This window comes from Centroberyx gerrardi, chromosome 19, assembly GCF_048128805.1.
Source record: "Centroberyx gerrardi isolate f3 chromosome 19, fCenGer3.hap1.cur.20231027, whole genome shotgun sequence".
NCBI lineage: Eukaryota > Metazoa > Chordata > Actinopteri > Beryciformes > Berycidae > Centroberyx > Centroberyx gerrardi.
The window spans coordinates 10,853,674-10,880,163 of NC_136015.1; the positions used below are offsets into that span (position 1 = coordinate 10,853,674).

Sequence of the window (26,490 nt, forward strand, 5' to 3'; positions counted from 1 at the left end):
CTCCAGGGCTGTTTGAGTCCCTGCCCAAGATGTCACGGCATGGCGCCCGTGCCCGGCCAACCGCCTCTGATGGTATTAAACCGGGCCGTCGGTCTGCCAGTGCCAGCGCCAGCGCCCGCCCTGTGCCTTCCAGACAGTGGACGCTGCCCAGGGCAGAGAGAGGCTGGAAACCCAGGAGAAAGGTTCCTACCACTGTGGCACAAGCCCAGCAAACCCTGCAGTGGATTAACTACAGCCTGGCACACACACACACACACACAGGCAGTCTGCTTTGCGGCGACAGCTCAGCACATTTACATTCCATTACATCTACCTGTGGCCACACACCCACACACACAACACCATGCTGGAGAGCTGACAGGTGCTGAGGAGAGTGTCTGGGTGCTGAGGGGATGAGACGGTTGCTGATGATGGAAATGAATTTGTGTCTTGCAAAAAAGATTGACAGATATGAACAGAAGGAGATGGGGGGGAAAGAGAGAGTGAGAAGGAGAGAAAGAGAGAAGCAGACAGACAGATCAGGCTATATAGTTACGTAAAGATATGAGAGATACTGAGATGTGCAGCACAGTGCCAGGCCAAACTTTCTCAGTCATCTTGACAGACAACACCCAGCGTCTGAGGAAGTGACATTGACCTTTGGCATGCCGGGGACTTGCCACAATCTAATGAGTCAGCATTCTTCTTTTTTTTTTACTTCAGATGCAGGGTCTGTATGCCATCTGCATACAAAGTACATACACACACTGTTCATACAAGAAGACATCTTTTAAAAAAAACACATTGCCAGGATATGCTAGCTTCCAAGTAATGACTATTCAATTTCAGCATTGTGTTTTCTTAGCAAATGAGCAAACTAAGTTTAGCTTAACTTTTATTTTTTAATTGCTGTCTCCACAAACTGCTTATCATTCCCAAGAATGCATTTCAATCCGCTGTTTATGGCACCAATACCAATGGGTGCCATGACTCCCGCCAGCAAACCAAGCCGTGGGCCAACCAGAGGGAGAGAGGGCGAGAGTGAGAGGGAGGGAGAGAGAGGGGGAGAGAGAGAGAGAGAGAGAGAGAGAGAGAGAGAGAGAGAAAGGGGCCAGCTCAAAACAGGGGGACAGAGAGTAGTAAACAACTTCAACTCAATGATTGCCAACAATGCCCTCCTTTATGTCATGTCTTGGTCATTTACAATAGTGGGAGGGTGGAATCAGACACTGGGAATAACACTGGTATTGCTGACAATGACTTGTTGCTTGTTGCAGCACTGCAGCGTGGCTCTTTAATGCCCACTTGCTATGCTATGTAATTCATTAGGCTGCTACAATGACTTGGCAGAATTTGGGACCACACTCCATCTTGTTATTGTTTCTTTATGCAGCCTAATAACCACTGTGCATGGACTGTCAAAAAGGCTATTGTGCATGTGGCAAAAATCACCACAAAGGTGACAAAGTGTAAGCTGTGGTTGATAATGTGTTTAGAAATGTCTTCACATCGGACAGGACAGAAATAATTCCATGAACTGACATTTCAGTGTCAGTTTCCGTCTCAGCTAAATTCACCGGTTCACCTTTAAGTACCTTGGATCAATCATGCTCCTGGCTCACTGTAAACAAGGACATGGTGACAGTGCAGCAGCCTAAGCTTTCCTCAGCATTGGCTCAGCAAAACACAGAACATTGTGTCATTGTAGAAGACCCTGTGTTCTGTAAAAAATGTTTGTACCGCAACAACAACTGGCAGCACAATGATGATTTCATTAGCAAGGGACCAGATTGGGGGGTTGGACGATGGCTGATGACACGGTCTACTGTGTGGCAACTGACCAGCCTCGGAAACCGCGGGGCCCGTCTCGCCTTTCCCAGGTTGTTAAAAATGCATCCCCCAGGGAGGATCGGGTGGCACCGAAACAAGCAAACAAAAACACCACTGCATTAATAATGGAGAGACTACGCTGCATGCACGCACAAACACGCACATGCTCAACGCTGGAGTTTGGAGTAGTTGTTCCTGTCAGAGATAAGAAGGAAGGGAAAAATCCTTGGTGTCATGGGGATTTCCATTTCCGTTCACAGCTTGACTATTACACAAAACACAGACATCTCACATGATGGTTAGGGTTGAATTTTCATTTATGATGCCCAAAACACTACAGCAATGTTTTTGCCGCCCCTTTGGTGACAAACGTCTACCTAATAATGCATAAAGCCATCACACATCTTCCTACACTTCCAGATGATTTGTGAGGAGCCTAGTTGTTAGTCAAGATTTCATTCCCGCCCCATCCTAGAATCCTAGATTTAGCCGCCCCAAAAGAAGCTTAACCAAAATACCCCACTGTCGTTCTGACTGAGCTGAGCCCGCTGTTTTTGCTGGTCTAACCAAAATGTCAGCTGTTATATAGCTGCTGTCGTAGAGTGTTGGTTCAGCTCCATTGTGCAGTGGCTTCATCATTAAACTCTCTCCCATCAAACCCTGTTCTCTCCCATTATGCCCAGCCACAGATTGCATAATTAGGAAGTTGACAGCCTCTCGGCCAGCTTCACTGAGCACACAGAAGGAAAACACTGGAAAAAGGAGAGGAATAAGGCATTGAGGAAGTTAGCAACAGAAAGTGTTGTTAGGAAAGTTCTGTGGTGCTTAAGTAAAAAATAATGTGGCGTAGTACCATTTAGCTATAGTTTTTCAGTGTAGCTATTTGTTATGAGTGAGTTTTCATATACTGCGGTATGTTTGCGATAGAGAACATTGCTTATGGATCTATGAAATGGAGTTTCAACAGAAACGGTATCCACTGCAACACTACAGTACTGTATATTGAAGGAGGCTAAGCCGTAGCAATGCTGCTGCAGACCTAAATACTAGTCACACATAACATTGCCAAAATACATGTCAACATTGGGTCCAAAATTTGAGTAGTGCTGTTGCACATATATTATCAGCCAGAGGGATGGACTGCCCAAAAGTAGAGTAATCCTTTCCATCAGAAAACACAGTCAGAAAGCAACGTTCCTGGCTAGAGGCCATCTCATTTGAGCTTGGGAATCAAAATGTTAGGTGTCGCTCCAGATTAGGATGTTATTTGAAGCACACAGATGTTGAAAACCGATGTAGATAACAAACATTAGCAACATTGTCGGATTTAAGCTGTCACATAGGCAGAGTAGGCTAGTAGTTGCAGCCTGGCAAAAAGCTGTCAGCCGCTGTTGTCATTTATTAAGAGCAGCCAAATGAGCTCCCAATTCTCTGAGAGATATATTTGTCTCTTAATGCCTGACAAGTCTGTGGAGAGGCGCACGGAGGGTATTAGGTGGAATTTTCTCAGTTTTAAGCATCAGCGATTTGGTCTTTACTTTATGTTCTTTCATGCTTCAGTAAAGTACAAGATGTATCTGTAAATGGGTTTGATGTACTGCAGCCTGAGATGCAACACTGCAAGTGTGCATATGCTGCTTTTGCAACCAAAAGCTTATAGCGGGACCTAATCTGCAAGCACCAAGATGATATCAGTCCTAGCCAAGTGATTCAGATAAGTGACCTCATATCCTCTTATGTCGACCTCACATCTTTGTCATTACAGCGAACTAAATCAACAAGACGCAAATATTCACCAATTTACAAAAAAAAAAGGGACGATTCAGTTTATGCACCACTGAAAATAAAAGAGAACCACCGTCACTTCAAAGGAAAACACAACAATCAAAATATCTAGCAGTCCAAAAGCCATTTGTAGAAGTATACAAAAACTTGTGCCTACAAAACCACGAGTAGCAGCATACATCTATCATATAAATTACGGTTCTGAGCTCTGATCCTTGCTACTCAGCATTCCACTAACAGTGCAACAGAATGCAATGGACAAAGCCCCAGTCTCTTTGATCCGGTAACAGACAGTGCGGAGAGTGGAGGGGGTGATTACAGAGCCACTTCAATGGCCATTCACTCCTCACATCTGCTTAATTCCATTAAGATATCACAATGTCTCAGCTGAGGAAAGTGCAATTTCTCTGCAGGCACAAAATGTATCATTAAAGACAGTATAAATGCCATTCACGTAGAGAGCAAAGGAAGAAAACGAGAACAGACTGACACAGGAGATTGCCTGGCGAGGGAGTAGGCTTCTTCTTCTTCTGTGAGTCCTGGGGTGACGTTCCACAAAGGGAGAAAGCCTAATCCCAACACACTGCAATCGCCAAGGAGTGTGAGATGTTTCATTTTTTTTAGGACGCATGTCCGATCATGTCGGCTGGGGATCGGTGGCATAAAAGATCAGTCGACACAAAATCTGAGAGCTTGACAAGGGAACCGAAGATGTGGGCAATACTTGCAGATCAAACATCCTATTCTCAATGTCATATCAATAACAGAATCAGGCGCAGAGCATCATAACATGACAACGGTGAATCAAAACTGTGATAGAAGACTACTACATCAATTGTAACTCTACGCCTCAGAGTGAAACCAGACCGGAGGTAGTAATGCCAAGGATAAAAACCAGTTGCTTGAATGAACATGGAATCTGATTATTTTCTGTAGGTCAGCGCTTTTGGGAATGGAGGCTGCCTTAGCCTCAGGCTTGCCCACTACAGTCACTTCTCACTAGGTCAGGATCCTACTGAGTGATGTGGATATAATCACTGCTAAAAATATTTTTTAAGAATTCGTTCATCGTCTGTAACTTGTCGGTGTTGTATTAAATTCATTAGATTTGTAAACTCAACACCAGTGAGGTAAAGACAATAAGGTGTTTCTTTGTGTGGAATAAATATTGTCCACTGATCATCTGTAATTGTTCCTCTGCAGAAAAAAAAGAAAGCGTGTGTGTTTACAATATGTTGCCGAACGCTGGTTGCGTGCCATCTTTCCCCTGTGGCCGCCATGATGATTTCTAAATTAATTAAGGTTTCAAAGCTGGGATGTTGAAATGATTTATCCGCTTTAAGGGGCAGGACTAAGAAATATTACACGAAGAGGAGGGAACGTTGAGTATAAGATTAAAAGACGGCTTCTTTTTTTTCCAAGGTCTTCTTTGCAGTCTCCTCCCACAGGGGTCAAGCTGGTCTCGTGCGGGGTTAGCTCGACTGAGAAAACAGCTTTGTCTCTTTCAGTATATAGGCGAACAAAAGACAGAACCCTGTTTGTTCCTCGTGTGGTGAGAGGAGGGGCGTGTGTTTGAGAGGTGGGAGGGGTGCATGTCTAATTGTGTGTGTGTGTGTGTGTGTGTGTGTGTAAAGGGGGGCAGCGCTGCCTCTCTTGAATATTCCATATGATAAACGAGCATCGGTCCTTTTCATAGAAAACAGAAGTCTGGAGCCCTCAAACGACAGACACAAAAAAGAGGAGCATATTCCCTGCCTGTTCGACCTATAATTGGACAACAAGCTTTGTGCTTTGTGTCCCATATTCACTGCATAATGAAAGTATTAGGAAGACACTTTCCACAAAATTGCTCTCAAGGAAGCCCATTTGTCACATTGTCAAAAACATTTTTTTTCGAGATATCTTTTATTATAATAAAACAGTATTGTTTAAAGATTGAAGTATTGTTCAAAGTGTAGCTAAATGTATATCATCTTTAATATGAGCCGGATAATCTGAGAATTAGAGATTAGGTATGATCACCGACTTCTAAGAATATGATGAACATGGTGATAACATAAAAAAGGGTTATTTCTTTTTGAAGGCTTCTTATCTTTGTTTAAAGGAAACGTGTGTGTGTGTGCGTGTGTTTGTGTGCGTGTGTGTGTTTATGTGTATTAAGAGAGTAGAAGAGAAAGAAAGAGAAGGAGAAGGACACACACATGCACATATTGCAGTGAGAGTGAGGGGTTATTAGTGAGCCAACGTCACATTTTCTCCTCAAGAATAACTGGGCTAATTGTTCTGGTTCATTACAGCATGCTAATAGGATCGATCCTCAACCTGTGGAATGTTTGTGTTAGCTCCAAATCCTTCATACTTATACTTCACTCTTACTTACACGCTCCCCTCACATATACGTACACACACACACACACACACACACACACACATTAGCACACCCATCACTTGCACAGCACACCCACAATCTGAAAAATAATAACAATAATAATAATAATAGATCATTTCACTGATAACACACAAAAACCTAGATAGAAACCTAATAGAATAGCCTAAAGCATGTTGTTTACCACTAAAAATGTTAAGCTTATTGATTCAAAAAGCTTTAGGATAAAGACTGAAAAATATTTCCCATAATCTTCCCAATCCATCTCCCCAATCCTCAAATAACTCACAACTGAAAACAATTTTAAAATGCTTCACACAGTATGTTATTCCAAGGCAGATGATGCAATAAACAGCATCAAGCTGGGTAATCTCTAGACATTTCTGTCTACTGAATACCACTTTGATTCTCAAAGAAGAACTGACCTGTTACAAGAGAGATCAGACTCTGTGGGAATTGTGTGGGCATTGTGGGTGCATTATGACCAGAAACAATGACCTTGTTTCATACGTAAAAACCTCATTGTGTTGTAATTACCTCTCCCTCCCCTGTGAAAACTCTAAGGGATGGACAGTAGAAAAGAAATGCATGTCATCTATACCCAGACGTCCATCCATATCTCTCAACACAGAGCACAAAACAAGGGAACAAGAGAAAAGATTACAATGCTGTAAGCTGTGTCAAACTACAGACACACTAGATTCAGTGGCATATATATTCAAACAATCATCTCAGCTCAATTTGTGACATTTGCCATTGTAACAACATACAAAACATCCACATCCTCTCGAAATGGTTCCACAAACACCTTCATGATTTGAAATCCAGTGATGAGAGGATGGAGAAGCACTTGAGAAAAACAATCCAAGTATCCTGTGTGAAAATTGTGTGGGTGCAGAACCAGCATGACTAACACATGCACAGATGTTCTGCTCATGCACACGTCAATTTCCCAGAGGGCAATGCTGTGACCTCAAGCTCTGCATCGCAAAATAGCTACAACTGCTGTCATCAGAGAGCAACAACTATAATATATGATTGGTTGCTATGGTATCTACCGTAGAGGAATAGCAAAAGATCCTAGAGAAAAATATTAAGTATTGAGTGCAAAGGGTTTGCAAGGACACAGAAGGATAAGGATTTCCTTGAGTCATGTCATTTCATCATGCTATGATCATACTATCGCATTCAAATTAATGTGAAAACAACAAAGCTATAGCTATAATGAGTAGTTCAACAGTAACTATAAATACAAGGCCATAAAAAGGAAGCTTTGGATGCAATATCAGCTCTGTGTTGTTCTAACCTACTTTTGATAAGAGCTGCATGAAGGCTTTTATGTCGGATTGTGTTCAGCATGTTTAGACAATTTAGGCAGCTAACAATTTTGTACAGCATCCAACTTACTGTCATGGGTGAAGTGCTGAAGCGAATCTTCCTCTTTGGAGGGATGTCCTCTTTGTGTTCTTCTGGAAGACCAGGGATCTCTGTGAGCTCTGAGCCAGGGTCGTAGACAATATCCTCATCGTCTCCGTAGAGGTCGTCCTCGGGGTCTGTACAGCTTTCCCCCCAGCCCTGGTAGCAGGCGTCCCCGTCTGCATTAAAAATCACCCGTTCATGCCCAGTGTATTCCTCATCGGGTTCTTCTACCTGGTCCTTGGGAGATTCAGAGGGCTTCTCTTCCTCAGCATCATCCCCCTCCTCCTGGCTTTCCACAGTCGGGGTCGGCAGTGGCTCAGGGGTGGTGTCCTCGAAAGCTTGATCACCAATCACAGCATCATCTACAGGTTTTGAAGCTTTGGACACTCCTAGTTCCTCAATGGAGTCTTTCCTTTCTGGTTTCTCCTCCTCTTCACAGGATCCATTGACCTGGCCTCCATTGGTGGTGGGCCCGGCCAAGCGCCGTCTGTCGCCCTCCACAGCCTCGTCGGCCCTGTCTGCTTTGTCTTGGGGTTCTTCCTCTTGTGGGCCCAGTTGGAGCTCCTCAGTCTCTGCCAGAGGACTGGGGCTCAGGAGGTCCTCAGAGGACGAGGACGCGGGGAACTTGCCCCCAACCCGGTTCCGGTGGCTCCCACGAACCGGAGAGTGGCGAGAATCATCCTCGCTGAGATCACCTCCATGGCGGTGGAACCCGTCTGGGGAGTATAGGGCCCGTCTGCTGACTCCCTTGTAGGGCGCACCCTGGCTGTGGTGGTCTGCATTTTCAAAAACAGCACTGAGCTGACTGACAGTAGGCGAGGACGCCTCTGTTCTGGAGCAAAGCGAGTCCAAGGAGTCTGTACTGCCTCGATTGGACCTTGCACCTCGCCAATCATCTAGGTGCTCATGGGAACCCCTTTTGTCGCGTCCGTGGGGATAGACTGGCGATTGGGACTGGTCACGTGACTGCTGCTCAAATAGCTTCCTGGTTTCAGAGAACTTTGCTCCAGCACCTCCAACCCTCTCAGCTGATGAGGAATGCTGGAGCTTGATCACTGATCCATCTGCCTTGTTGATGAAGTTGGTGGGCTTGACCATCTTTTGTGGCGAGGAGTCCTCACGACCCCTGGTCTTCGCTGTGGTACTTTCGGTGCCCATCTGCATGAACATGTCCTTGATGCGGCTGACATGGCTGCCGTACTGGCGTCCCCTTGGCTGCTTCACCCGTTCTGGGTCTTTGGGCTTGGGGTTGCCATCGATCCGAGGCTGGTCAAAGGCCCTCTTGAGTGCCTGAAACTCAGCCCGGTAGGCGTTGCGGTGGGGGGAGGCACTCCGGAGGGTGGTCCTCTCCCCCGAGGCCTCCGTCTTCAGCATGATGGCGTCTTTGGATTCAGAAGGGACGTCAGCATCGCCGTGGCCTCATTAGAACGTGGGGAGTATAGTGTCTAGTTTGACCTACTGCAGCGCTGCCTAATCTGATCCAGCTGATGTTATAGTTCCTTCGGGCCCATTCACACCTGAGGGAGATAAAGAGAGATGTTAGCAAGATAGACACACCTGATAAAGCGATACAGAAACACTGTCCAATAACATGCCGATGATCACATGAGTTCAAGAGAGATAACTATTTTGACATTCCAACAGTAACATCATGACAAAAAATGAAAAGCAGGAGATCATGAAGGCTGAAAGTGCTACTATCGTATCGTAGTGATGATTACACAGCTTGAAAAGAGATAACAATTTTCACTTTCCACCAATAACACCATTCAGAATCATGAAGGGCAAAGCAATCAGAGGCTGATGTATGACATAAAAGCTCTTAGCGAGAGAGAACTAGTTATGAAAGCCTATTGGACTCTAAAAGCACTCTCTGATGATGATGTGTCTATTCAGCAAGTAGTGTGCTGTTTACCATCTAAAATCAATACTTAGACATCAGCGCAAAGCATGTCCCTTTATATGCATTATGTTTACACTTTATGGTGCTGTACTGTATTTGTATGAAATATTGATGACTGTGTGGTGAACCATAGGGTTAAGTAAACATTGAGGATTTTATTTTACAGATGCCAAAATCCTTTGTGGCAACACAACATTGTTATTAAACACAATGAAACATGAACTCTTAGATAGAATATCTCTGTTTCTCTCTCTGTCTGTTTCTCTGTCTGTTCCCCTCTCTCTCTCTCTCTCTCTCCCTCCCTCCCTCCCTCTCTCTCTCGCTGTTTGTTTTCTGTGACCCTTCACCACCGCCCCATCCCATGGCTTTCTGCACCATCATTGACATTATAGTGGAGCCTAAACGCCAGCTCTCAAACAAGGCAATACATGGTAGTGAAACTGTTCACTGCACAGACAGAATACTGTTGAATGCCAGAACAGATGTGTGTTGATAAAACCCCCAGACAAAAATACAAAACATTTCATGAATTGAGTTGAGTTGCAGTTCAGATGGTGCAACTGTGCCTAAAAAAATATCACAACATTGTATAAAAAATATATATATATATGATAGAGCCGGTCAGTAGGCTACAGCATAGCCTAGCCTAATAAAATATTCTATACCTATAGCCATTAATTTTTAATCCCATTTGGAAATGCATCCCAAATAGGAGGAGATGAGTTATGGTAAAATAGAGCAGAGGTAAAACACATCCATCTGGGCCACCGAGAATCCATTAATCTATATTGAGCTAAAAACCTATAGCCTGGTATATGGATGCATCAGCAGCAGCAATGGTTGAAACCTAAATGTCCTGGTTCAATATTCATTATCCACTGGGCTGGACCCTCGTAACGATATAGGACCAATATCAAATCCTTTTGCAAAATGCACGCGTTTGCACTTGAGAGCATCCGTGTTATTTTAGAGGACGTTACATGGAGGAAATAAAGTTAGAGGTGAAAGATGAAACTGGAGCTGTAACATTGTGTCAACGGGATCGGACAAACAGGCAGAGCCGCACATCAGCCACACCGCACACAACATGACAGCTCAGGTTTTCCCCCCTCTGACACTGTGAAACATTTATTTATTTACACATTGCCTCGTGGATAGACTTCCACAGTGGGCTAAATATAAGCAACGTTGAGCTTTTTCTAAAATTAGGGAAAAAAAGCAGAAGTTAACTGTTATCCATCAACCACAACGATGTTGCTACAATGTTACAAAAACAAAAGAGTCTGACTTACATTCATGGCTTCGGCTTCGTTTGACGAGCGGCATAAATAAACTGTATTCCTGGGGATAAACTCAAAGAAAATATGAACGCATTTGCTGTAAATCCATGCGAAAATAACATTTCTATCCCACGCTGGTAAATAGTCCGGGACAGAATCGCCACTATTGAAACATTTGGACATACTAGAGCCGCTACAACGCCATTGCAGGCAGTGGGTGATGCTGCCAGTCGCACAATGGGGGTGTCGGTGCGATTTGGCAGCCCATCTCATTGAGAGCTGCACTGTGGCAACATTTCCAGGACGACGGCGTCCGATATAATTCAGCCATGTAGTAAAGTAAACATACTCGGCTGTTATGATATCCGGTGATTTGCAAATGTAACCCTCATGTGACAGGTGTTAAAACCTTAGCTGCTGCAATGGTTCGGTCCGATAATCTGCTGCGCGAGGGGGTTCCAGCGAGCTCGAGCTGCAGTCTGGCATAAATACCAGCACACAGTAACTGTAACTTCCATGGCTCTGTTATTGTTCATAATAAAGGGTGGGGGTGAGGGGTGGGGAATGTGCAGGATGTTTAAAACAGTGGCTCCTGAAGTGGGGTCTGAGGAAAGAATCCTTGCAAGGGGTCCCCCAGTAAAATGAGGTATCATTTAATTTCACTGTTATTTCACTCATTAGAAGTTAGCCTAATCAGAGAATGAAGGATGGCTGTTTTGATTATAGACCCCCACCCTGGTTATCACCGCTTATATACAGTAGTATAGCTGGTAATGTAATTTGCCTTTGTATCTAAGGACAAACATCTCCTCAGATGGAGGGTACCTTAGGACAGACTATCAAATGGAGGTCTGTGGTTTACTGTGTGTCTATTTCGGGTTCTTGGTATGCAAATGTTTGGAAAAGCTAAACAGACAGTGGTTAATGTCATTACGATGACTGGCCTTTATTGCACTATTGGCCATTATGATAAGTTTTAGAAGGACACTATACAAATATCACAGCAAAACTACAAACTATATACAATATCATATAGGTGCCAAGGACTTCACTGTACTTCATTCTAGACCTAAAACATGACTAAATTCATATTCACAGAATGGTTTCTAAAGTTTGCAGTCTCATCTGCAATTAATCTGTGGGCATTAATTTTTAAACACTCTTATTATAAGGAAGATCAGAGAGTATAAAAATTCTGGTTGGCTAGGTCACACAGGAGTCAACAGACACCGCCTCAAGCATGGGACTGGCTTCATGTGATAAAGCACTAGAAAGGGAGCTTTGTCAACATCCCAACATATTTCATGAATATGACCATTTCAACAAATGTGTTATATAATTGATCTACATTTATTTATGTTATATAATCTGTGCTATTGTTGCTATGTTTCTACTTGGTAAGCAAAAATGTTGATTATAAATAAAGCTTAAAATGGCAAGCGAGTTTGACAAAACAACATGTAATGCCCAATATTAAATAAAATCATTTCTTGTGGATTGGCAATCAAAGGCTTCTCTGTGTAGAAAATGTTAATCAGCAGATTTTTGAGCATGTGCTTGTGCTGCATAAAACTGAAAGGCATTTGTATGGCTTGAGTTATGAATTTGTTTGATTTGCTTTCTTCTCAAATAAATCCCATATGTATAGATGTGTATTGTCATATAATCTACCAATATACCCATATACACTATTGTGCAACCATGCACTTGAAGCAGAGGTGGTTTGCATCCATGTTCTTATGATGAGCAGACACAGCACTGTTGTTTTTACCCCTATTACTTATTACCTTTCTTATTTACTACTACCCCAGTGGTCTGGAGGGGTTGTGTGTCTATCCTGAATTTACAATGAGTCAGATAGCGTTAGGCTTGGGTTCCCTGCCAGAGAGTGCGGTCTAGCCCCTGTAATACAGGAGTTACAGTTTGTCCCTTACATTCATTCAGCAACAGCCCCCACTGCTGGGAAACTGCCACCTCTGCCAGAAAAATGTGAGAGTGAGAATTTAGCATCTTGCCTCAATACTCAAAAGAAACAAATTCAAGACAATTACAGAGTAAATTGGAACTTTTAAAATGCAAAAGGCACTGAAGCAGATACTGGTATTGAGACACAACCGAACCAGTACTGATCCAAGTACCTTTTGCAGTTACCCAGGCCCCTTGCTGCTCCAAATACTGGGGTACACCAAGCTTCCTTACTATGCATCTTCGTGCATGCATAGGCCTAAAGTGGCTGTTGTGATACACTCACTCTATACCCAGCCCCAACACCAGCCATCTGAAGATGTTGCTAAGCAACCTAAAAATAATCTTAAGGGGATAAAAGGGAGGGTGCGAGAACAGAACAGCCACGCACTGCAGAGCACAGAGGACGGATGGCATCATGTTGTTTATCACCAGATAGGAAGCCATGAAACCAGTTTCAAACATGCACTTATCAAACAAGAGCCATTGACCACTGTCACTATGTGGGCAGTCAATTCTGCAGGATCAAAGTGCTCAGTTTTGTATGAGAGGCTATAGGCCGATCTGCAGTGTTTAGGAGTATTTAGCATCAAGGGAGCAGGAGGGGTGAATTAAGGGCCTCTGTGGCCCCTTAGCAGGGCTGACTTGCCCTAGGAGCAAAAGGGCCAGAACATGACCATCTGTCTGCTAGGACTGTCTCCGCAGGGGGCCTGGACAGATTTTAGCAGACTTCTCAGACTTCTCACTGCCCTCTGTACAGCTGGGCTTATGAGGTCAAGCCCGGTTTGTGTGCACGTGTGTGTGCATGTATGTATGTGTGTGTGGGTGGCTGTGTGTTTGGAGGAGGTCTGGCTGCGTGTCTGTCTATTTTTACAAGTCCAGATCCAAAGGCTGCGGGGGTTACATGGGGGCATGATAAAGAAGTCACGCAAGCTATGAAAAAGCAATGAAATAGGCTATTCATGTTCCTTGCACCATTTTGGCCGAGATGGTAGCTGAAAGGATGTTTTTTTTTCCTGTGCATGAAAAATGTATTATTTATATGTAAATGACAATGAAATAATAAAACCTACAATATGTGCATGCTGTCCTGGATCACAGTAGACAGGCAGGTAGGTAGACAGGCAGACAGACACTCAGCCAACCACTCCTTGTGTTTGATATGCAGGCAGACTGCCAGCTTGACAGAGCTGCGACAAAATTAAGATTCTGTTGCCTTGTTAAACCCGAATAACATCACACAGAAACGGTTGTCGAAGGCGTGGCGCTCTTATTCTGATTCAGATCATGCTTTTATGCATTTTATGTGACAACCATCTATTTCCAGCCAGATGTTCAGCCAATGAGGAGTCGAGCTGCTGCCAGTGAAGGAAGGAGGCGGAGGAAGGAATGCTGGACAGGGATGCTGGTTATGGCTGTCAAACCAGTGCCGACTAGAAAAACAGCCTTTTTCATGTCAGATTGACGGGAATCAGGTGCAACATGTACGCTGCAGCTGTTGCGGGGTGGCTGGCTACGGGTACGTATCGATTAACCTTGGAAATATCCCGAAATGTTGATGCGTTTGCCTTTGATGCAGTATCTTCCTGTGGGCATGCTAGTTAGCTAGCTAGCCTGCTACTGTTTTGCTGCTCAGCTCATTTTTTCCAAGTGGTTGGGGAGGCATGGAAAAAATGGCTAACAGTAATGTTAGCCAGCTATACCGTTATTCGGGTGGAGTAGCTGAAACATTCAACCTCAAATTATACATTATGCAGTTCCTCACATCTCCTACGTGGAACAACAGCCCATTGGATTGTTGTTTTGTTTTCCTGTTTATCGTCCAGCTTTGCTTTTGCGAAAATAGCCTTTTTCTTAAGGCGCAGGCCTAATGACATTAGTAATGTAACGCTATACAGTATATAGGCCAGGTGTGTTATGAATACTTAGTTACCCTAACGTTAGTTTACCATACGTCCAAGTAATCATTCATACTTACAATGAGAATACATGCAAAGATAACATTACACTGTAGCATGCATAGTAACAACATTCATCCTATTTTTGCCATGTTAAACTTGGCCCACCATTGTATTCAGGCAGGCAAAATATCTATTGTTGTCAGGATTAGATTTTACCTTTCAAGTAGGCTCATGTTTCTCAGAATATTCCCTTTAAAGCCACAATTGTTCCACCTATGTTTTTATTCATTGATCCAGTAGTTTACATTGTGCATGCCTATGATGCCAAACGCATGGATTTGCTTGAGAGAAATGGCCATATGGAGCGTTCCATGGGCCTGAAGCAGAGAACAGCCTTGTACAGAGATGGTGAGTGGGTGTGTGCAGCGGTGCACATCATGTGTTGACCCTCTGTCCCCTCCCCCTGTCATAACACAGTGACACGCTCAACTGGTTCCCCATTAATACTGGCATCGTTTGTTTTCAGTGGCCTGCTATCCCACAGCCTTGGCCCACTTATTTTTGCTGTAACACAAGCTTATTGAATTTTAGTCTAGTCTAACCCCTAATTGCTATTAGAATGTATCCCAAATCATTAACTATGAGACACAGGCCCTTGTCTTCTATTTAAACATGATACAATACCTTATGCCATTGATTCTAACAGTGTGTGCGAGACAGTACTTCTCGACAAGTGTTTGAGGCAAATCAGTGGTTTGACTTACCTTTAGAGAGAAAGTTAGAACGCTAAAAAGTTGCACTGGCTGTTTGCTGTCCCCCCCTGTCTTCAGCCATTGCCTTCTGCCTGTTGTGACACCAAGTACTTTCACTTCCAGGTCTGCGTTTCAAATGACGAGCCTCCAGCTCATGGGTAGAATACAAAAGCCTCAGTCCAAACAGTAGTATTCCTTGTTGTCTATGCTGCCCTGCTGAAAACCAAAGAAGCACATGCATTCCTCCTGACCTGAACGACATGCACATAGCTGATTCAACAGAACTAAAGAACATCCCTCCCTTGTCTCTACCTCTGCTAGCTATCCATTGAAGGGACAAGGGCAGCTTATTCTCTCTATGTAGCCAATGGCATTATTAACTAAGGCATCACTCTTGAGACTGCAGCCAGTCCAAGGTCAGCCCATAAAAGCATAAAAGCTGGTTAGCCATTCCCACCACCTGTCAGGCCTGATAGTTATCTACTGCCACGATACACACCCAGGTGTGTCCATGTGTGTATTTTATTAAAAAAGCTATTGGTACGAGTATGTGCAAAAATAGAGAATGTGCGAGTGCTAGTGTGTATGTGAACGCATGCATCAGTGTTTTGGAAAGTGTAGCTTACTGCGCGTGTCGGTGTGTTGTTGAGCATGCACTTGTGTACGTCTGCACATTCGCACTGCAGCTACATGCAGGTTAGTCTGCAGTGAACAGTTTAGCATTAACCTTTAATGGGTGATGTATTAGATAGGAGCCCTGCAGTCCATCATCTCGAGAAGGCCTGGCAGCAATTCAAGCAGCCACAACTAAGCAGATCTGATGCTATTAGCAGAGCCTCACTGTAGCTTAGCCAGTGATCTTTACTTACCTTGGCTTGACTCTAAATGGAAGTGAAGGGTTGGACCGTAAGATGAGGGTAAAACTCAGTCCAACAAGACATTTAAGGTTACCAGTAGCCTGTGTTCTGCCTGAGTGTTTGTTGATCTGTACAGGCTTTAGACAAGATAGGTGCAGGCTTGATAGCTCCTCTAAGTGTTGAGAGCAGGGTGCAGGCTAAAACACATTTCAACTCCCATAGGTCATTGCTTATTCCTCAGACCATTGGGGGAGACCAGGCCATCTGGGCTCGCCGGCTTGTCCTGCCTGTCTCATCTGTGGACGTGCCATAATTGCTAACGCCACATCAAGGGGGTCTGTGAGTAGAACAGAACAGCCAATACTTGACCTTGACCAGGAGTGTGTGACCGGAGTCCTTTGTGTGCTGAAGAATTGATGAGGCCCAACGGGTCGGGTAATAGAATCCGAGCGTGTGCATTCAGAGTGGGATTTGCGGATCAACTGAACTCATCATTGAAGGCGTCACCAACGTGGCGAAACTGAATGAGGTTTTATTGTTGGCCTCTGAATAACCTAGATCCTGATGTCATGGGTGCAATAGTAGCAGCACGAACAGCTATCCCATGGATTAGTCACGCTCCTCTGGTCCCAACAGTGTTTCCATGAAAGGTGATGTGGTGGATATAACCTCAGTATGGTATAAGTAACACCACATCTATTGGCCACTAAATGGTATTGATTGTATCTAGCTGTGACCAAGCCCTTGGGGACAAAGGACATATGGCCAGTGTTTTGTGTTTAGTGGCCACAGATGTAGCCCAGTTTAGCATACATCTGGGACCGTTTTATAATCTTCCACTTTCAACAACCCATCAGTGGATTTCGAGGGCATTTGGGATTTTAGGCAATTTGGCCTTGTAGATGTAGAGCCTGCAGGATAGTGTGTGGCCTTCCTTAATAATCTATAGCTTACCATGTTGCCTAATCTTCTTTAACCCCTTTGCCCTGGTAATAGATAACTCCTAACAACCAAAGATCACATGTTGACTTCCTCTTTTCTGGACGCTGATTAAAACATAAATCCTGGTCTGTTCCACTGCTCAGTAGAAAGTCTCCACTGAAGGCAGTTTCTGTTCAATGTAGTAGAAACCCGCTTCGCATGATATTATGATGATAATGATGGTGGGAGTGATGCTGCTGATGATGATGAGGAGGAGGAGGAGAAGGAGGAGAAGAAAGCAGGGATGGAGCTGGAGGGAAAACGGCGAAAACCAACGATGACATTTTGCCAGTAGGGAGGCACCCGCACACCCACAGCTTTCCCAGGCCCTTCTGCTAGCTGCTTAATGCAGCTGGAGCTGCGTGTCTGCAGGCTAGAACAGTCTGAGCTCTCTCTTTCTCTCCCCCTCTTTCTGACACTTCATAGCACAGATCTCCACCTTTCCCTCTCTCCCTCCCTCCCTCCCTCCCTCGCTCTCCCTCCCTCCCTCGCTCTCCCTCCCTTCTTCATTCTTTCTCTCTCTCTCTCTCTCTCTCTCTCTCTCTCCCACCCCCCCGCCCTCCTTCCTAGTACACTCAGTCTCCCATGGTGATTAAAAATTGAGCGCCCACCCACCGAAGGAGAGAGAAGGGAGAAAAGAAAGCGAGAAAAGAAAAATGCTGTGTGCGAAACCGTTGACAGCTTGAAAGAAGACAAGGGAGCGAGGGAGGAGAAAGAAAGACACAAAAAGAAAAAGAGGGAGAGAGATGGGCAAGGGAGAGTTATGTCACAAATCACCTCCGGTCTTACGCTGTGTAAACTTTTGTTAAGGGGCTGCCATTTGCCAAAGCGATGCCCCACGCGAATAAAGACTAAGTGTGTGTTTGTGTTTGGAATGGAGTGGGACTAAACAGAGAGCATAATGGAGACAGAGAGTTGGAGGGGGAGATGAAAAGACCTCAGCGAGCCAAGTGGTGGCTTCTGGTACGTGGTTCGCTAAGAGCCTGAACGCCTCTCAATGCTGCTGCCCCTGGTGATAACACATTCACTGTTGTGGGTTAACAGCTCTCTGCAGTAAATCATAGTCTTTCTAGAAGCTAATAAGTGGGAAATTGAGTTTTCGCCTTCACGCTTGGCTGTTTCCGCGCTCAGCAGTGGGAAGCTATGCAGTTACCTTTACACGAAAGCTGTAGACTTGCAGTCAGGCAAGATAAGTAGACGAATCTGTCACTGTGAGCACTATTGATCCTCAAAGTTTTAAGTAGGTTAGCTGGTACCAATAACCAGAACGTTAGCTATATTTGGTTTCACCTCTAGAAACGTTTTCTCTCCTTTTTCCAATCAGTGGTGCTGGCAGGGCATTAATGATGAAGAATAACACACACACACACACACACACACACACACACACAAGGAAACGTTCTGCGATCAGGAGGTAATTACCTGTGTGTCCTTTCTCTGTGCTCCAGTGGTCACCATCCTGTCGAGGTCGCATGCGGACCGTAACGTCTACCCGTCTGCAGGTGTGCTGTTCGTCCATGTTCTGGAGAGAGAGTACTTCAAAGGAGAGTTCCCTCCCTACCCAAAGTCAGGTACAGCATCATTTCATCCCCGTTGTCAGCACTTTATAATAACGGTCGCTAAAGATGACTTACTTGTGTTGAAATATTTGATTGCCTAAATGGCACTAAATTATTTCCTCAGGCAGTTGTTTGTGCGTTCAATGTCAAATAAATGCCTTCTAACTTAATGCTATGTCAGTTTATCATATTTCACAAGTAGAAAATGCTTAGCCACTGTTGGCAGCAAGTCCACAATTCAGCTAATGGGTCTTGGGGCACCCCCTCATAAAACTGCTCTTCCTGCAGGTGATGCCAGCAACGACCCCATCACTTTCAACACCAACCTGATGGGCTACCCTGACAGGCCGGGCTGGCTGCGCTACATCCAGAGGACTCCTCACAGCGACGGGGTGCTCTACGGCTCCCCCACTGCAGCGCATGTTGGCAAGCCCACCATCATAGAGGTGGGTGTTTGGACCCGTCCCAAACCAGAATGTAGGCTTCAAAGAGAATGGAGAGAAGAGTGTCTGCACTTTCGGTTAATATGTCAAGGAAGGAAAGGAAAATGCTGCTTTCAAGTATTGACCAAAATGAAAGCCTTATGAAGCAGTATCTGTCATTGTCAATCATTTAAATGAAAACCAATATCCCTTACTTTGTAGTCTTTGGCAGGGCGCACATGTAAAGATAATAGTAACACATTTGACATTGATTTTACGATGTCATGGGCTTGTCAGGCGAGAAGCACTGAGCTCAGCTGATTTTTCCTCCTTCAGTCATACTGGTATGGTACAGTGTTAAGCTCTGAGTCTCCAGACTTAAATTCCATTATGTTTTTTCCGCCGTCTTTGTCCCCCTTAAGCTACTGTAGAATTATTTTGTTCCCAAAAGGCTTAACGTCCCCTGCAGCAGGCATGTGCCACTATATACGGTGTCCCAGTTGGGTACGGGGCCTATGTGGCGTATCTAGCTCAGCCTTGTCCAGAGAGCCGCTGGCATATAAGCTGCACTGATCTGAGCTTAAACTTTCACCCCTGTGTGTTGCAGATTACCGCCTATAACAGACGCACTTTCGAGACGGCGCGGCACAACTTGGTCATAAACATCATGTCCACCGAAGGTAAGAGGCGCCAGGAAGAGAGCTTAGAGCGAACGGAGATCAGAATGTGCTACTTCCCCGATTAAATCTTCAGGACGCGTCCAATGTCGAACAGGATAATGTATGCTCCTAAAGAGGAAATGAATCATGTTGCCGCAACCTGGAATTAATAGGATGGTTTTGACCGGGGTTTTTTTCAAACAGTACCAATCATTAATTTTTAAATAAAAAAAAAATCTGTTGATATGGATCCCAACAGGATAACCAATAAATACCAGTATTACCAGTTTCTTTTTTTTTTTTACAAAAACACTTATTTTGACTTAGCATGTATGTACATGTAAATATTGATAGATGATAGTAAATGTGATGTGCGCTAGTAGCAGATGGAATACAAAGGAACACACTGTGGTTGCTAACATTTTAATGCAAAAGATGCACATTTTCTTCTTTTCAAAATCAATATCTAGAATAGGCCGATTACAAGTAGGCCAGTCACCAATCTCATATTAAAATAATCAGTTGGCACCTAGCCAATTTATCATAATATTTCTAGTTTTGGTAAAGACATACATTGGGTGTCAAATGTCTTGGGTGTCTAAATCGGTTCTTGTCAGTTTTTGGATGAGCTAAAAAACCACGTCTTATTTGACATACAATCAGGCACTAATCCTTCACAACCTATCACTTCAGGTAGGCCATGATAAGTCAGTATGATATATGGTGGCTTCTGTAAACGCCACAGTCCTGTATGGGAACAGTATACCCTTGGGTTGGTATTTCTACAGCAAACAGCCATTCCTTCTCATTTTTAGGACTACACCTAACATCTGTCGTCCTCTGTGCATCTGTATGTTTGTTCGCTGGCTTGTTGACCAGTCACGGTACATGCGGAACAATATGGATCGTGTCGGGTGAAAGCCCGGCAGATGTTCCCGGCGCTGGCGTGACATCACTCTCCCTATGGCGTGATGTCATCAGCCATCTGGCCTCGGAGAGAGGAGGCCAAGTCGTAACAGAGCGAAGCAGACACACCGGCGTCTGCTGGGCAGACTGTACTATCGAGAAAATACGCTGTGATTACATATTGGTGTCAACTACGCAGCAATAATACAGTAGTAATGATGCCTGAGTCAGCAGAATGCCACTGCATGATCACTCATTTCCTACGTTTATGGATCCTAATGGCCTAGCTCTTCACCCTCTCTATTGCTCAGCATTCACATCTCTCACTTTTCCCCATCTCTTCTAACTCTCACTCTTCTTTTTCCTCATTCAAATCTCACCATACCCTCCTCTCCCCTCACCCTCACCCTCTCCCCTCCTCTCCCTCTCCCCCCTTCATCCCTGTACTCAGAGTTCCCCCTGCCCTACCAGGCAGAGTTTTACATCAAGAACATGAACGTGGAGGAGATGCTGGCCAGCGAGGTGCTGGGGGACTTCCTGGGGGCGGTGAAGAACGTATGGCAGCCTGAGCGCCTCAACGCCATCAACATCACCTCGGCGCTGGACCGCGGCGGGCGCGTGCCCCTGCCCATCAACAACCTCAAGGAGGGGTGAGGATTTTAGAGGGTGTACCAGACTTGGATCCCATTAGAACGGTGCTAAATACTTGGGGTGCTTTTCAGGCCTGCGGGAAACTGGATCCAAGCATGAGTTACAGCAGACCTAGCTAAGTCTAACATTTTTCAACTTTGTTTGAGGAGCCTGATTTAGCTCTAGTTGCATTCTCACTTTCAATCTGTTCATGGTTTCTGTTGTGTCACAATATGCTCTAAGCAAGTTATGTAACATAGACTTGCTAAATAATGAGATAGAAGTAATCTGCCTCTGATAGCATTAAGTCTACAACTAGATGATTAATGCTTATTTTAAATGCATTAACAATGCATGGGGTTATGCACTTAATCTGCATAACCCCATTCTAAATGAACCAGTGCCAGTAGTAGTAAACCAGTAGTAAACAAGCATGAGCTTTAACACTATACACTTTCTCTCCATGAGTGACCTCATCACCTGTCTCGAAACAAATCTCATATATTCTCAGTTCACTCGCACCACACTGAGGTTTCATCTAATTGGGGCTTTGGGGATCCCCAGTTCGCTGTGTATTAGATGAGTTCACTTGGCCGTCATCGCTGACAGACACTGGCAGTTTGTCTTGTTCAGGGGGGAATAGCCCACATGAACTGCCATAAGTTGTTCATAAAAGATTCATGCTGACGCTTTGGAAGATGAAGGGGTCCAGAAGAGGACTCAGTTGGGGATGAATGCTTCGACTGTTATGAGCCTCAGCATAAATATGTAAAACGGGGCCCACTGTAACGCTCAAACAGGGATTCCTCTATGTTCAAAGGGGGAATCCGACTGGAAAGGTGACAATGAGTAAGGGAGTGTCTCTGTTCCCTTGTTGGTATGGTGTTTTATCAACATCCTCCCTGCATCCTAAGTACTGAACGCTCTCTTCTCCCGTCCCTAGAGTGTATGTGATGGTGGGTGCTGACGTCCCCTTCTCCTCGTGCCTGCGGGAGGTGGAAAGCCCTCATAACCAGCTGCGCTGCAGTCAGGAGATGGAGCCCGTCATCAGCTGTGACAAGAAGTTCAGAGCGCAGTTCCACATCGACTGGTGTAAGATTTCTCTGGTGAGGATCCTCTATTACACATTTGGAAATTGAAATTGAAAATTGCAGTGCTGAGCCAAGCTGAGCTGTTTATGAAATGTCACTTCTCAGAAGAATGACGAGGGGAACGGTACACAGTCCTGGCTTTTGCCTAATAAACAAATGATAAATCACATCTCTAACACAGCTTTTTGTTTCTGCGTTGTGTTTATCCAGAGAGTTTATACAAGCTGCGCTATCAATCAGTGTCTGCAGTGTTAAGTCACTGGTGGATGTGGATTGATATGTTGAATAAACTTTTACTTATTTCTTTCTTTAGGTTGATATCACCAAAGTCATCATGATCCACAGCAACCGTCCCGACCCAGGCACCGGCGTCCTGCCTGAGTTCGGGGAGTACAACCCCCCCTCCGAGTCTCTGAAGGGCCGGGACTACTTTGCCGACTTCCTCATCACACTGGCCGTTCCCTCCGCCGTGGCGCTAGTTCTCTTCTTCATCCTCGGCTACTCCATGTGCTGCCGACGGGAAGGGGTGTAAGTGTGCTCGGTCTTTTTTTTTTCCTCTTACAAATATTGCACAAAAAAACACCCAACATTTGAGGAAAGCGTGTAGCACAGACAGTGTTAATAAAGTTTCCTCCAATAGAGTAGAGGAGCTGAAGGGTAAAGCTATTTATACATTGGATAGAACCAAGTGTAGGACATTTAAAACAGATATAGAATGGAGGTGCAGGGCCACAATTAGCAGTAGGGTCATGATATTTAGATAAGAGCGATAGTCTCCTGGATTGGAAATGCAGCTTGTCATTACCATCCAATTGTATGGTCCATGTACGCTACATTATCCATAAAGTTCTGTCACAGGTTGTTTTTTTTTATTTTCATGTACATCTTGATGGTTTTAAGCATAGCCATGACATTGATGATCAATCATCCATGATATCACACCCCAATCCCTTCAACATTCCCCATTATTTACAGGCTGGGAGAGACGTGCCCCCCCACCCACACCCACCCACCCACTCAGTGTGCCACACCCTCCTCCATCCAACAATCCATTCGCTTCTGTGTGGATGTCTCTTTTAACTATTAATATTAGTATTTAATTCATCCATTTTGTTTTGTTTCTAGGGAAAAAAGAAACATGCAAACACCAGAGTAAGTGTTTTACCTCTCCTGTGTTTTTCTTTTTGTTTTGATAACTCTTATTTTCGGGTCTGTTTTTACCCCCCCTCTGTTTGTTTTGCTATTTTGTTCTACGTTGTCATTAATGGCATTTTCATATCCATTCATATTCTCATCTGTTTGTTGACATCCATTCATCCAATGGGCTGCTCAAAAAATTTGATGATCAGCTGTAGGTAGTTAATGTTAGCAGCAGCAAACTGCTTACACATCTGAATGACCAATCTAGGAGTATCTAGTATTACCTCATTGACTGGAGAACCTATCTTAGACTATAAACCAGACACACTAAGACATCACAGCGATTGGTGCAGGTTGTTGGTGTTACAACTCTGTTGTTTATGCATAGCATGAGTATAGTATATATACTCCAGTGGATACAAGTCAGTTGCATAGTTAAATACCTAAGATGTGTTTCAATAAAATCCAAATATTGCACGTAGGATGTGATAAATCAAGGTGTTTCATTTCTCAAACCCACCAGCTTTGGTAAAAAGTACGCCGACCGCAACAAGGACAAAAACCCGTTACATTTAACTCCACTCCCTCTCCCTTCCCCAGCATCCAGCTGGTTCACCATAGCTCCATCCAGAAGTCCACCAAGGAGCTGAGGAGCATGTCCAAGAACCGGGAGATCTCCTGGCCGCTCTCCACCCTGCCCGTCTTCAACCCGGTCAGCGGAGAGGTGGTGCCGCCCATCCACCCCGACAACTACGAGACCACCAGCATGCCCCTCATGCAGACACAGACGTGAGTGGAGGGCTTACCGGGCTGGGGTGGAGGAATACACACATGACGGATAAGCAGATACATTCACACGTGCATGGTGCGCATTCTTGATTTAGGGCTGGACATAAACACATACATACACCCATGCTCATTAGCAGGCGCACACATGTATGGCTTATAGGCGTCGTTATGGGGAAATGTAAGTCGCAACAATACCATTATTGTTTAATGTTGTTTTCAGCACCTTCCGGCTGCGCCATGTTTACTGCTCTACTAGCAAATAAGTCAAGCCTTTCGAAGTAAGACCCGGAGCTTAGGGGGTTCAAGCTGTCCCATGATTTTTAGTAATGGGCTTGAAACTCAGAAAAAATGTGTTAATATAAGTGCAATATACTTTCACATGATGCCAGAGGTTCTTGAATGTGACCTATAGGCTGTTAACCATAATATTATCATCTACGATTTCAGGAACCTGCAAAATCAGATTACGATACCACAGCAACGGCCATCAGGTTAGTGCTGCCTCAAGCGTTTGTATTATAGAGACTATTAATCTGCTTTACTCTGTCTGTGTGTGTTTGTGTGTGTGTGTGTGTATGTGCATGCACGTGAAACAGTTCCTGTGCTGAAAACTAAAATAAAGACGGCGCCACAAGCTTTGAGTTGCACATAATGATAGTTCAGTCACCTCTATATTTTTTTAGTTTCAGTTATGGTTTTGTCTTTACCATCACTTTGACTAGAAAAAAGAGAAGTAAAAACTGTTCCCACTTGCAGGATCCAGACTTTATTCAAAGGGGCATAGATCACAGGGAGCAGAGCATTTTTGATAGAGCCCACCAAGGAATCAGACATGAGACCTTTATTTTGCTAGTGAGCCAGAGGGACTACTTTATCTGTTTCGAGTGTGTTAGAGCGCCCTCCTGTGTGCATGCTGTTCAACTGCATGCGGGTTCCAGCACTAACCTGCTGCTCTCTTCTGTTCACTGCTAACAAAGGAGATAATTATGTTATGTCAACATTTCGAAGGCTGGAGGTAGGTGTGGTCTGCTTTTGGAGTTAATATGAAGATTATATTTTTCATATTTTGATATTCTATAGCAATAGCTGTTTCACAGAATTTCACTTCACTTCAGAAAATTACTGTCTTCAATGAAGAGCCTCTTGTAAATACTATGAGTAATTTCAGCTCATCTCCTAAACTGAAGTGGAATTAATAGCACTTCAACACTTTTATCCTAATTCTTGGTGATACATTTTTACATATTCTTTCTCATTTATTTTAGGTAAATGGTATTCCTGAGGAGAGAAAGGTGGCTGAAGCACTGAACTTGTGACCAGAAAACCAGTGTTTGAGCTGATTTTGTCTGTTTCCATATCAATAACTTTTTTTTAACATTTGTGCCAATCTGCATGCGTCAGACGTCTTCATATACAGAGATTTAGTGTCCATGTGCACTTATTTGTGTTGAGCAGTTAGGACAAATACATGTGTGTGAGAGTGTGAGAGAGAACAAAAGAGCTTCATTGATTACAAAGCTGTTAGGATATTTTGGAATATTTTGTGTAAATGTTAAAAATTATATGATTAATATGTTTGTATTTCTACTTGCCTTGGCTTGCACAACGGTCCTCTTTGAGGAAAAGGGAGTTTGACATAGAAGTGCTTTAGTTGTCATGTGTGATTAAGTATGTGTAACTGTCACATGATAACAGTAAATACCTTTTGAAATTATTTGTTTTGTAAGTACTTGTGTCCTAATACAGGCCAAGAAACCAGTAATGTCTAAGTCACATGAAAGATATGTTTTTGTCCAGAAAGAGAAGCCAAAACAGCACATTTTATGAAGGTATGTATTATTAACAATGTACAACAGAATAAAGGCATTTATAAATAAAATGAATACATTTCACATTTTAAGACGTCACAAAACTTTTTACATATAACATCTTTCAATGAGGCCCTGCGTAGGGTTATAAATAGTTGTTGCTTTTACATATGACCAAAAAATATCTATTAAGGCCTGAAATAATTACCAGATTTATAGCTGTTGATCAGTAATAAAGAAAAAACAGATCAGTAAACTTTTCACATCGAAGTAAATGGCAACATGGAAATGCCAATCTCATCTATACAGTGAGGTGAAGCCTCGTAGTAAAAGTTATATATTAACTTGGCTTTTATTCAGTTTGGGAGCACATCCCCAACCGTGCATCATCAGACAAATGACACTAGAAGCATTTAAGTCTGTAGACAAATTGTTCCACTGTGAAGGA

At 43.9% G+C, this 26,490-nt stretch overlaps 2 protein-coding genes across 2 annotated transcripts in view; one reads left to right on the forward strand and one right to left on the reverse strand.

Annotated features, from left to right (window-relative positions):
- Positions 1 to 10,682, reverse strand: part of ppp1r9a (protein phosphatase 1, regulatory subunit 9A) — a 52,477-nt gene extending 41,795 nt beyond the window's left edge. The window contains exons 1-2 of the mRNA XM_071910765.2: positions 10,595 to 10,682; positions 7,388 to 8,916 (exon numbers count right to left, since the gene is read on the reverse strand). Coding sequence (XP_071766866.2) covers positions 7,388 to 8,773 — 1,386 coding nt within the window. The 5' untranslated portion in view covers positions 8,774 to 8,916; positions 10,595 to 10,682. The remainder of the gene's footprint in view (positions 1 to 7,387; positions 8,917 to 10,594) is intronic.
- Positions 10,683 to 13,929: 3,247 nt separating this feature from the next.
- sgce (sarcoglycan, epsilon) lies at positions 13,930 to 26,120 on the forward strand. Its single transcript, XM_071910772.2, has 11 exons — positions 13,930 to 14,066; positions 18,487 to 18,609; positions 18,886 to 19,043; positions 19,627 to 19,699; positions 21,036 to 21,234; positions 22,158 to 22,320; positions 22,619 to 22,833; positions 23,431 to 23,457; positions 24,046 to 24,234; positions 24,682 to 24,725; positions 25,500 to 26,120. Exons 1-11 carry the CDS (start codon positions 14,030 to 14,032, stop codon positions 25,514 to 25,516), a joined length of 1,245 nt encoding a protein of 414 aa, XP_071766873.1. The 5' UTR covers positions 13,930 to 14,029; the 3' UTR covers positions 25,517 to 26,120.
- The last annotated feature ends 370 nt before the right edge of the window (positions 26,121 to 26,490 follow it).